Raw genomic sequence first — 13,254 nt, 5'->3', positions numbered from 1 at the left:
GGCCCCGGAAATCAGTAGGTAGTAGATTCAAATCCCGGCTCTGACATTTGTGTACTGTGTGACCTTGGTAAAGTTGCTTCACTTTTCCGTGCCTCAGCTACCTGAGCTATAAAATGGGGATTGAGATTGTGAGCCCCGCGTGGGACAGGGACTGTGTCCAACCCGATTTGCCTGTATCCACCTCAGTGCTATGTACAGTGACTGACATATAGTGTTTAACAAATACCACAATTATTTTTTTTTCTGAAATTGTTTCTACCTAAAACGATTAAGAAACATATTGCAGTCATGCCACCTTCCTGTCACCCATCTCTTATGCACTTCTGGATTAACAGCAATCAGTGGTATTTTTTGAGCTCTTCATTTGTGCAGAGCACTGTATGAAGTACTTGGGAAAGTCAATACAATAGAGTTGGTAGATATGATCCTTGCTCACAAGAAGCTTACAGTCTACAAGAGGAGATAGACATAATAATAAATTACAAATAAGGGAAGTAGTAGAGTATAAGGATTTGTACAATTAGTGCTGTGGGGCTGGAGTGAGTATCAAACTACAATTCACCCCACTCCCAGCCCCGCAAGATTTATGGATGTACACTTATACTCTCCCGTTTCCTTTATCTATTATTTTAATGTCTATCTCCCCCTCTAAATGTAAGCTCTTTGACAGCACGGATTGTGTCTGACAATTCCACTACACTGTACTCGCCCAGGTTCTTAGTACAGTGCCCTGCACACAGCAAGTACTCAAGAAATATCACGGATTGACTGTTCGACTGGGGATGGTAAATGGTAAGAAGAGACAGGAATATGAGCTGTCTTTCACCTTGGCAACACTGAATTTGTCCAAAATCTGCCAACACTCTAAACATAGTCTCTAAACTGTAAGCTCCTTGTGGGCAGGAAACATGTCTATCAACTCTGTTATACAATATAACAGAGCATTAAGCAATTGTCTGCACGCAGTAAGTGCTCAACAAATGCTACTGTTTGATTGATTGATAAATTACGCCAGTACTCTAACCTGAAAGTGATTTGAAAATACAAAGATTCCTTTTGGAAAAATTCACATCTGAAAAACCAAAGTCTTAATAGTAGGTCTAAGTGATTACTCTTCCAAAAGTACATGTGATGATAACAAAACATAATGTTTTGGCTATGTAACAGAGCAGTGGCTGTAATGGAGACAGGCACAGGCTAAAATGGTTAATGTAAACACACTGCAACATTCTTTAGGGGGAAATAATTCAACTCGGGAACAGTGCAACTACCTGGGCAAAGCTGTGATTAAAAACTAAGGTGAGTAAATAAATCTGTAAGAGTAACAACATCTTATCACCCCAATGTTCTTCTCCTTCCCAATTAAAGAAAGAAAGCATGGTTTGGCCCAAGATCTCCACCACGACATTTCATTGATTATAGCAATAGCCTGGCAGCAGGACTTAACAGATAAATGTGTCACTACATCCACACACGATGCTGAGTGTTGGCCTAACCATCATCTTCTATGCTCCATGTACACAACTAATAGATCAGAAAGTACTACCCAAGTCGTCGAGATAGCTCAATGTCAAGCTCAAGAATAACAAAGACTCCTACAAAGGGATCTGTGATGGCATTCTGGCAGCCCTACTGGAGCAAGAAATTCCAGCAACGAGAGCCAAAGTGAAGAGCAAATTGGGAACATCTCTAAAATTGTCTCCTAGGCATCGTCAAGACTGTAGGTTTGCCAAGATGGCATCGCCAAGATTGGCTCAATGAAAGTGACTCAGATTAAAAAGTTACTCACAGCAAAGCAAGAAATGCAACATCTTGCAGAGCTGCATGATTGTAACAAAATGTGCAGTGATTCCTGCAGATCACACACGACTCATGATGGGGTGCCAAAGCTGAAGAGTTACAGGTCTCTGCTAGCCATCATCAAGCCAAGGACTTTGACTCCACACTGTGGAAATTATACAGAACTCGTACACTCTATGTAATGCTGTCTCCCCTTGTAGACTGCAATCTCTTTGCAGACAAGGATAGCATCTATCAATTTTATTGCAGTGTACTTTCTCAAATGCTTAGTGCAGTGTCCTGCACGCAATAAGCACTCAATAAATACCACTGATTGATTGATAAGCACTAGTGTACGACTGAAGACTGTCAATGGGACCACCATTTTCAGAGGGCTCATGAAGCATAGACATGCCAAAATTCATTCATTCAATAGTATTTATTGAGCGCTTACTATGTGCAGAGCACTGTACTAAGCGCTTGGAATGAACAAGTCGGCAACAGATAGAGACAGTCCCTGCCCTTTGACGGGCTTACAGTCTAATCGGGGGAGACAGACAGACAAGAACAATGGCAATAAATAGAGTCAAGGGGAAGAACATCTCGTAAAAACAATGGCAACTAAGTAGAATCAAAATTGGGCAGCTACTATCTTAGTACAGTCATTCTGGTTCAGCACAATTGTTCTTAGTACAATATTCTAAGTTTTCATGTTCAGCATATGACAAGGTGACAGGTTATAGGCATCATTAGATGCCCTCATGGCTGTCATCCATGCTGAATGCTGTGATCTGAAGAAACATCCTGAAGACCTACTATTAACCCCTTTGAATCAATCGATGGTATTTACTGTGTGCAGAACTCTGTACTAAACACTCCCTTCTGTGTCGCCCTGATTTGCTTCCTTCATTCATCCTTTCATTCATTCATTCATTCAATAGTATTTATTGAGCGCTTACTATGTGCAGAGCACTGTACTAAGCGCTTGGGATGAACAAGTCGGCAACAGATAGAGACAGTCCCTGCCGTTTGACGAGCTTACGGTCTAATCGGGGGAGACGGACAGACGAGAACGATGGCAATAAATAGAGTCGAGGGGAAGAACATCTCGTAAAAACAATGGCGACTAAATAGAATCAAGGCGATGTACAATTCATTAACAAAATAAATAGGGTAATGAAAATATATACAGTTGAGCGGACGAGTACAGTGCTGTGGGGATGGGAAGGGAGAGGTGGAGGAGCAGAGGAAAAGGGGAAAAAGAGGGTTAAGCTGCAGAGAGGTAAAGGGGGGATGGCAGAGGGAGTAGAGGGAGAAGAGGAGCTCAGTCTGGGAAGGCCTCTTGGAGGAGGTGAGTTTTAAGTAGGGTTTTGAAGAGGGAAAGAGAATCAGTTTGGCGGAGGTGAGGAGGGAGGGCGTTCCAGGACCGCGGGAGGACGTGACCCAGGGGTCGACGGCGGGATAGGCGAGATCGAGGGACAGTGAGGAGGTGGGCGGCGGAGGAGCGGAGCGTGCGGGGTGAGCGGTAGAAAGAGAGAAGGGAGGAGAGGTAGGAAGGGGCAAGGTGATGGAGAGCCTTGAAGCCTAGAGTGAGGAGTTTTTGTTTGGAGCGGAGGTCGATAGGCAACCACTGGAGTTGTTTAAGAAGGGGAGTGACATGCCCAGATCGTTTCTGCGGGAAGATGAGCCGGGCAGCGGAGTGAAGAATAGACCGGAGCGGGGCGAGAGAGGAGGAAGGGAGGTCAGAGAGAAGGCCGACACAGTAGTCTAGCCGGGATATAACGAGAGCCCGTAACAGTAAGGTAGCCGTCTGGGTGGAGAGGAAAGGGCGGATCTTGGCGATATTGTAGAGGTGAAACCGGCAGGTCTCGGTAACGGATAGGATGTGTGGGGTGAACGAGAGAGACGAGTCAAGGATGACACCGAGATTGCGGGCCTGAGAGACGGGAAGGATGGTCGTCCCATTCACGGTGATAGAGAAGTCTGGGAGAGGACTGGGTTTGGGAGGGAAGATGAGGAGCTCAGTCTTGCTCATGTTGAGTTTTAGGTGGCGGGCCGACATCCAGGTGGAGACGTCCTGGATCCTCCTTCCCAACCCCAGAGCACATATGTATATATCCGTAATTTCTTTATGTATATTAATGTCTGTCTCCCCCTCTAGACTGCAAGCTCATTGTGGACAGGGAATGTGTCTGCTGTTGAGTTGTACTCTCCCAAGTGCTTAGTACAGTGCTTTGCACACAGTAAGCACTCATTAAATATGATTTGTTGGTAGGTATGCTCCTTGTCCACAGGGAGATTACAATCTAGAGGAAAGAGAATGCAGCTAAAGACCAAGATAAGCTTGCCAAAGATTCAAACTATCCATTGATCTACACATGGCAAGTCACACACAAAAGAAACCCCAAGGATCATCATTGCCACAGAGAGGCAGATGCTGTCACCCAATTCAGCTAAGGAGGTACTGCGCAATCAAATGTTGAAAAGATGGGCAGAGAAATACATATTCAAATTTTTAAAATCAGCCTGTCCTTTGGGAAACAGACAGGTTGTTGGCTTTATGCTTCACAGCAAACTAAAAAGTTTGCTACTAAAAGTTGTAGTAGTGTCCAGGCCAAATCAACTGAGATGAAACATCAGGTTAAAACAAGCAGGCCTTGTCCCAATGGTTGTCGTATTAAAACCAGTCTGAAATATGCAGTGTGTAATAAAGAACAAACAGCAGTTCACATCTGAACAAATGTGCGATCCATCAAATACCTGGTAGAGTACAAAGATCCTGGACAAATTGGACAGGTATGAAAGAAAGCAATCTGTGATTTTGCTAAAATATTAAACCTTAAAGTTCAAAAGTCTTCTAGATTAATGACAAATCTATGGTTGAAAATCAATCCCAACACCACATAATGGCCACATCCAAAGACTGCACCACTCAAAATGTCATAATTATTGATTCTGAATTAATTTAAACACATTTGGACTATGCTAGCAGGCACTTCATGTAAATCATTGCAATTTTTTAAAACTCCCGCTCCAACTGGCCTCTGGAAAGAGAATGGGTATGTGTATCACCCTCAACTCAAGCCTTGGAATAGCCAAAGGGCAGAAATCCTTTGAAGGGGAAAAAAAAATGCCTTCTGAATTTTTGCCTGTGTTTTCTTTTTGCTTTCCATTATCCACCAATAACTTTGATTGACTGACTAATGTAATGCAGAGCCCTGTACAAAGCACTTAGAGTAGAATAAGAGCAAAAGGCACTTTTCCTGCCTTCAGGAGGCTTACATCGGACAATTCTTTGACTACATTAATCATCATCAGTGGTGTTTATTGAGTGTTTACTGTGTGCAAAGCAATGTAATAAGTACTTGGGAGAGTACAACACAGAGTTGGTAGACATCTTCCCTGACCATAACAAGCTTAAAGTCTAGAGGGGGACAGATATTATGTAGAAATACTCAAAAAATACATCTTTATGGACAAAGTGCAGTCAGCTGTTTACTTTTGTAAGTGATGTTTTCTCCTAACTTGATAAAAAAAAATTTGGCCAGCTCTACCCAGCCCATCATGAATAGAGTTGGAAATATCAGTAGGCCCATCTACAAATAAGACTCCACAAAATTTATGTTATAAATTTCATGAACTTTGTCTTCAAGGAATTTCAAAGCAGACAACAGGTACCAATATATTTATAAAACCCCTAGTTTTCTTAAAAAAAACAACTAAACCATAAAAAGCAATTTATGACAAATTCCAAAATACAGTGAGTACATTTTTTTCTAGCACCGCTGATATATTTGTACGTACTTTTAGCATCAAATAAATATAACTGCTCACTTATTGGTAGGGAGTTGGGTGGAGGGAAAGTATTTTAAATACCTGATTTTGACTTGAAGATTATTTGAATTGTATGGCCATCATTTGTTACTTCACAGTCACGACAAACTACGTAATTTGGAGACAGGCGCACTTCCAGCAGCGAGGGGTCATATCTGGCTTCTCTTGAGTTCAAGTTAATGGGAGACTGGTATTCTCCATTAGCATCAGGAAACACCAATCCCCACTCAACTCCTAAGAACAAGGTTTAAAAAAAAACTATGATTAGGTTAAGGCAAAATGACTTTTAATAAAAACACAAATTCCTCTAAAGGTATGTGAATTAAGAAATAATTCTGGCATAAGACTGTATGCCAAACTTTTCTTCTTTATCATCTTGGAACTGACATGATTAGGGCACACCTAGTTTCGACCATATGCAGATGAAATAATAGTGGCAGCATTCCCTGAGCACTTACCCGTGTGCAGAGCACTGTACTATGTACATGGGAACGTGGAATAATTGATGTGGAGACATTTTGAAAAAAATGTAAATGCTATATAAATACCAGGTTTCATTAAACAATAAAAGTAGAACGATCCTTGAATTTCATTTCTTGTAATTTATGCTTTGATCCTTAGATGAAACTCTGAAAAATACATATAACCCTGATCATTGTTTATCTAAATAATCTCATATTATAGGAAAGCACTAATTATAAAATAACTGGATGAATGTCCTGCACAAGTTGTTCTTTTTTATTTGTGCCATAAAGGTAGATATGATTTGGAAGTGCCTGAACAGAAAATACTGAAATTACTGGAGAAACATCTATCAATCCATCTATCTACAGTACTTCCCTCAAACCCCCAGGATAATTATATTTACTCAGTGAAAACTGGAATGACATCTATGGTCTCAGATAAAGATACCTTTTGAAACTCAAGATGGCCAAATAGCTCTAATTCCAATAAACCAACTTTCCTTATGACATATATTTATAATGTTTACAAATTACAATCATTATGAATATATCTATACACATTAATTACAGCCCTCTAGAATGTAAGGTCCTGATAGGCAGGGAATGCAACCGCCAACACTATTATTTTCTGACAAGGACTGCGTCTAGTGCTTTGCAAATAGCAATCACTCAAAAAAATACCACTGATTGATTATAGCTGGTTAAGAGGGTCTATTCCCCATGCACTAATTCACAAACATTTATTCATAAACATCTGGCCAGACGTATTCATTACATGCAACGCATTCTACTTCTTCCAGAGGACTCGATATCTATGATTTCTCTGATATAAAATTACAAAGACTCTGGAGAGTGTTTACTTCAGTCACAAGATAATTTCATTAATGACCTAATCATGTATGGGGGGGAAATAAGTTAATTCCGGAAAGGATCCAGATAAACCAACTTTTTCCCATTTGAAATTTAGGGGAATTGTGGGAAAAAAAGCAAGGTAAAGGGGTACTATAAAAGGGGAGTTTTCTGGCTATCAGGGGAAAACTATGGAAAGAATCCATGAGTCCTGAGTGGTTGGGTATTTCATGGGCCTGAAGGCAGGAGGCTTGCCCAGATGGTTTCTGATCCCTGATACCTACCAGCTCTTGGAGCCTACTATACTCAAAGTGCAAAACTTGGAATACTTTCAACCATCAATACTGAAATGTCAAAAGAAAGAGCAACTCAAAAGACCCACAAATGTGTTTTGGTTTCCCCTACATAAAGGTCTTTGCCTTGGCTTTCCTGGCTGGGTGTTCAAGCTCTCCCAACTCAATCACTCCTGCAACTAGTTGGGGGCCGCGCTGACCAGCCACTGCATCATTCAGGGGCTGGAAGGACTGTTTGGGGGCTGCCCCCCAGGATGGGAGAGGGTGACTGGGGGTCTGCAGACCGGGAGATGCTGTTTAGGATCTGCTGTTGGGGGGCTGCAGGCTGGGAGCTACTATTTGGGGAGCTACAGGCTGGGAACTGCTATTTGGGGGGCTGCTGGCTGGAAGTTGTTGGTTGTGGGGCAGTAAACTAGGGGTTGCCTTTCGGGGGCTGCAAACTAGAAGCTGCTGTTTGGGATGCTGCAGGCTGGGAGCTGCTGCTTGGGGAGCTACAAACTAGGAGCTCCTGGTTGATAAGCTGCAAACTGGGTGCTGCTTTTGGGGGACTGCAAAGTAGGGGCTGCTTTTTGGGAGGCTGCAAACTAGGGGCTGCTGTTTGGGGGGGCTACAAAGTAGGAGCTGCTGCTTGGGGGGCTACAAAGTAGGAGCTGCTGTTTGGGGGGTTACAATGTAGGAGCTGCTGCTTGGTAGGGGCTGCTGTTTGGGGGGCTGCAAACTAGAAGTTGCTGCTTTTGGGAAGCTGCAAACCAGGGGCTACTTGGGGGGCTGTTGCTTAAGGGGCTACTAACTAGGAGCTGCTGCTTGGGGGGCTGCAACCTAGGGGCTGCTGCTTGGGGGGGCTGCAAACTAGGGGCTGCTGCTGCTGGAGGAACAATCTGCCCACCTGCCCAACAAAATCCGCGCAAAAGGGGTCTTAGCGGGGGGCAGTGAGGGGTCAATGTCTGACCCCTAGACCCGGGCGGTGGCGGGCAGGGGGCACAAAGAGACCCCTTACCGCACGGACTTCCTCATGCCTGGCGCTGTCATTGCTCCTGGTGCTTCCCACGCTCCTTCCGCTTATCAGCTGTGTGACTTTGGGCAAGTCACTTCACTTCTCTGAGCCTCAGTTCCCTCATCTGTAGTGGGAATTCAGACTGTCAGCTCCACATAGGACAACCTGATCACCTTGTAAACACCCCTGCCAGCGCTTAGAACAGTGATTTGCACATAGTAAGCGCTTCATAGAAAAGCAGCATGGTTCAGTGGAAAGAGCCCGGGCTTGGGAGTCAGGGGTTGTGGGTTCTAATCCTGACCCTGCAACTTGTCTGCCGTGTGACCTTAGGCAAGTCACTTCACTTAGCCTCAGTTCCCTTGTCTGTCAAATGGGGATGAAGACTGTGAGCCTCACATGGGACAACCTAATTCCCCTTGTATCTACCCCAGCGCTTAGAACGGTGCTTGGCACATAGTAAGCGCTTAATACCAACATTATTATTATTATTAATAAATGTCATCATTATTATTCCGCGGCCGACGCTATCAGGGCTCCCGCACTCCTTCGGCTTGTCAGCTGGGTGACTTTGGGCGGGTCACTTCACTTCTCTGGGCCTCAGTTCCCTCATCTGTCAAATGGGGATGAAGACTGTGAGCCCCACGTGGGACAACCTGATCACCTTGCATCCACCCCAGCCGCTTAGAACAGTGCTTTGCACATAGTACGCGCTGAATAAATACCCTCACTATTATTCCACGGCCGGCGCTATGAGGGCTCCCGCACTCCTTCCGCTTGTCAGCTGGGTGACATTTGGGCAAGTCACTTCTCTGGGCCTCAGTTCCCTCATCTGTCAAATGGGGAGGAAGACTGTCAAGCCCCACGTGGGACAACCTTGTAAACCCCCCTCCTGGCGCTTAGAACAGTGCTTTGCACCTGGTAAGCGCTTAATAAATGCTGTCATTATTATTCCTCTGCCGGCGCTATCTTTGCTCCCCTCGCTCCTTCCTCGACCTGCGCTATCACTGCTCCTTGGGTTCTAATCCCGGCTCCGCCACTTGTCAGCTGGGTGACTTTGGGCAAGTCACTTCACTTCTCTGGGCCTCAGTTCCCTCATCTGTCCAATGGGGATGAAGACTGTGAGCCCCACGTGGGACAACCTGATCACCTTGTATCCCCCCAGCGCTTAGAACAGTGCTTTGCACATAGTAAGCGCTTAACAAATACCAACATTAATCCTTCCTCGACCGGCGCTATCATTGCTCCCCGCGCTCCCTCCACCATCATTGCTCCCCGTGCTCCCCTTCCTCTGCCGGCGCAATCATTGCTCCCCGTGCTCCTTCCTCGGCCGGCGCTATCATTGCTCCCTGCGCTATCATTGCTCCCCGTGCTCCTCTGCCTCTGCCGGCGCTATCATTGCTCCCCGGGCTATCATTGCTCCCCGTGCTCCTTCCTCGGCCGCCGCTATCATTGCACCCCTCGCTCCCTCCACCATCATTGCTCCCCGTGCTCCCCTTCCTCTGCCGGCGCAATCATTGCTCCCCGGGCTCCTTCCTCGGCCGGCGCTATCATTGCTCCCTGCGCTATCATTGCTCTCCGTGCTCCCCTTCCTCTGCCGGCGCTATCATTGCTCCCCGGGCTATCACTGCTCCCCGTGCTCCTTCCTCGGCCGGCGCTATCATTGCTCCCTGCGCTATCATTCCTCCCCGTGCTCCTCTTCCTCTGCCGGCGCTATCATTGCTCCCCGGGCTATCATTGCTCCCCGTGCTCCTTCCTCGGCCGGCGCTATCATTGCTCCCCTCGCTCCCTCCACCATCATTGCTCCCCGTGCTCCCCTTCCTCTGCCGGCGCAATCATTGCTCCCCGGGCTCCTTCCTCGGCCAGCGCTATCATTGCTCCCCGCGCTCCCTCCACGACCATTGCTCCCCGCGCTCCCCTTCTTCTGCCGGCGCTATCATTGCTCCCCGCGCTATCACTGCTCCCCGTGCTCCTTCCTCGGCCGGCGCTATCATTGCTCCTTCCTCGGCCAGCGCCATCATTGCTCCCTGCGCTGTCATTGCTCCCCGTGCTCCCCTTCCTCTGCCGGCGCTATCATTGCTCCTTCCTCGGCCAGCGCTATCATTGCTCCCCGCACGATCACTGCTCCCCGTGCTCCTTCCTCGGCCGGCGCTATCATTGCTCCCCGCGCTCCCTGCACCATCATTGCTCCCCGCGCTCCCCTGCCTCTGCCGGCGCTATCGTTGCTCCCCGCGCTCACCTTCCTCGTAGCCCCACTCGAGACCCTCCTCTTCTTCCTGGCCCTCGTCCTCCTCCTGCTGCTCCTCCACCACCTCCTCTGGCCGCTCCTCGGCCTTGCCCGGGAGGGGCGCGGAGTCGTCGATGAAGCCCTGGTCGGCCATGGGGAGCGTGTCGCGGAGGGTGTCGCGCAGCTCGTCTGTCCGCCCCGCTCCGCCGCAGAGCCGCTCTCGCCGCCCGCTCCCTTCCCCCTCCATGCGCGTGCACCTACACCTGTGTGCGCGCGCCCGAGAGGGGGGGGGGGGCGTGCATGCGCGCGCCCGCCTCTTGTCCGGAGACTGTTGCACACGGGGTGTGTGTCTGCGCCCGACGCCCTGCTCCAACTTGTGCCCCTAATGATGATGATGCCCATGACACTTGTTAAGCGCCTGCTCGGCGCTGAGCACTGTTCTGAGCGCTGGGGAGGAGACAGGGTGATCAGGTTGTCCCACGTGGGGCTCACAGTCCTCACCCCCATTTTGCAGATAATAATAATAATAATGTTGGTATTCGTTAAGCGCTTACTGTTCTAAGCGCTGGGGTAGACACAGGGGAATCAGGTTGTCCCACGTGGGGCTCACAGGCTTAATCCCCATTTGACGGATGAGGTCACTGAGGCGCAGAGAAGTGTCTTGCCCGTAGCTGACAAGTAGCGGAGGGGGGATTGGAACCCCTGACCTCTGACTCCCATGCCCCGGGCTCTTTCCACTGAGCCGCGCTGCTTCTCTTATAATGCTGATGTTGGTACTTGCTAAGGGCTTACCGGGTGCCAAGCACTGTGTGACTGGGTGGAAAGGGCCCCGGATTGGGAGTCAGAGGTCATGGATTCGAATCCCAGATCTGTGGGATCCCAGACTGTGGACAAGTCACTTCACTTCTCTGTGCCTCAGTTACCTCATCTGTAAAATGGGGATTAAGACTGTGAGCCTCACGGGGGATAACCTCATTACCCTCTATCTACCTCAGTGCTTAAAACAGTGCTCTGCACATAGTAAGCTCTTAACAAATACCAACACAATTATTATTATTATTCATTCTTCTTTCAGTTGTACTTATTGAGCACTTACTATGTGCAGAGCACTGGACTAAGTGCTTTGAAAGTACAATTGAGCAATAAAGAGAGACCATCCCTGCCCACGCCAGGCTTGTAGGCTAGAAGGGGGGAGACATCAAGACAAGTAAATGGGTATCAACAGAAATGAGTAGAATTAAAGTTATATACACATCAAGACAAGTAAAGAGGCATCAGTAGAAATAAGCAGAATTATAGATATAGTCATTCATTCAATAGTATTTATTGAGCAATTACTATGTGCAGAGCCACTGTACTAAGTGCTTGGAATGTATAAATCGGTAACAGAGACAGTCCCGGCCCTTTGACGGGCTTACAGTCTAATCGGGGAGACGGACAGACAAGAACAATAGCAATAAATAGAATCAAGACATATACACATCAAGAGAAGTAAAGAGGCATCAATATAAATAAATACAATTATAGATATATATGCACCGAGACAAGCCAACAGGCATCATATAAATAATCAGAATTAGGTATATACCCATCAAGATAAGTAAACAGGCATTAATAGAAATAAGTAGAATTGTAGCTACATACACATCAAGACAAACAGGCATCAATAGAAACAAGTAGAATTATAGGTATATATATATATATACACTTAATAATGACTGTATTTGTTAAACACTTACAATGTGCCAAGCACTGCTCTAACCACTGGGGCAAATAGAACGTAATCAGGTAGGGCTCACAATCTTAATCCCCATTTTACAGGTGAAGTAACTGAGGCACAAAGAAGTGATGGGACTTACCCGAAATCACCCAACTGACAAGTGGCAGAGTCAGAATTAGAACTCAGATCTCTGACGCCCAGGCTCTTTTCACCCATGAAATGGAAATATTTTATTGAGAAATATAGGTAACTCATCTTGGGGGACAGGGCAGAAGGCTCCCGAGATTCCAGGAGGGTTGTGACGGGGAGGAGAGGGATCTTCTCTCAAGAGTTCTCCACATTAAACAGAAACTCCTCACCATCAGCTGGAAAGCCCTCCATCACCTGGCCCCCTCTTATCTCAGCTCTCTGGTCTCCTACTCCAACCCAGCTGGCACACTTTGCTCCTCTAATGCCTACCTTTTCACTGTGCCTCCATCTCATCTATCTCCCTGACAACCTCTGACCCATGTCCTGCTTCTGGCCTGGAAAGCTCCCCCTCCTCAGATCCTACGGACGATGACTCTCCCGCCTTCAAAGACTTATTTGAAGGAACGTCTCCTCCAAGAGGCCTTCCCTGACTAAGACCCCCGTTTCCTCATCTCTCACTCTTCTGCATCGCCCTGACTTGCTCCCTTTATTCACACACCCCTCCCAGCCCCATGGCCCTTATGTCCATATCTGTCATTTATTTATTTCTATTAATGACTGTCTCCCCCTCTAGACTGTAAGTTCAATGTGGTCAGGGAATGTGTCTGTTTATTGTGGTACACTCCCAAGTACTTAGCAGTCTGCACACAGTAAGGGCTCAATAAATACGACTGACTTTGCCTGCCTGTCTACCCTTGGCTAATAATAATAATAATAATGGTATTTAAGGGCTTACTCTGTGCCATTCACCATACTAAGCGCCAGGGTGGATACCAGCAAATGGAGTTGGACACAGTCCCTGTCCCATGTGGAGCTCACAGTCTCAATCCCCATTTTACAGATGAGATAACTTGTCATATTGTATTCTGCCAAGAGCTTAGTACAGTGCTCTGCACACCATAAGCACT

At 46.8% G+C, this 13,254-nt stretch overlaps 1 protein-coding gene across 1 annotated transcript in view; it reads right to left on the bottom strand.

Moving 5' to 3' along the window:
* The window catches only part of CA8 (carbonic anhydrase 8), a 79,487-nt gene extending 68,773 nt beyond the window's left edge, over positions 1-10,714 (bottom strand). The window contains exons 1-2 of the mRNA XM_029069503.2: positions 10,450-10,714; positions 5,656-5,847 (exon numbers count right to left, since the gene is read on the bottom strand). Of these exons, the coding sequence (XP_028925336.1) occupies positions 5,656-5,847; positions 10,450-10,684 (427 nt within the window). The 5' untranslated portion in view covers positions 10,685-10,714. The remainder of the gene's footprint in view (positions 1-5,655; positions 5,848-10,449) is intronic.
* Positions 10,715-13,254: the final 2,540 nt, after the last annotated feature.

Source organism: Ornithorhynchus anatinus, chromosome 7, assembly GCF_004115215.2.
Source record: "Ornithorhynchus anatinus isolate Pmale09 chromosome 7, mOrnAna1.pri.v4, whole genome shotgun sequence".
NCBI classification, from domain to species: Eukaryota; Metazoa; Chordata; class Mammalia; order Monotremata; family Ornithorhynchidae; genus Ornithorhynchus; species Ornithorhynchus anatinus.
Note: the sequence above shows the minus strand (reverse complement) of the source record. Positions and strands in the feature narration are given on the sequence as shown.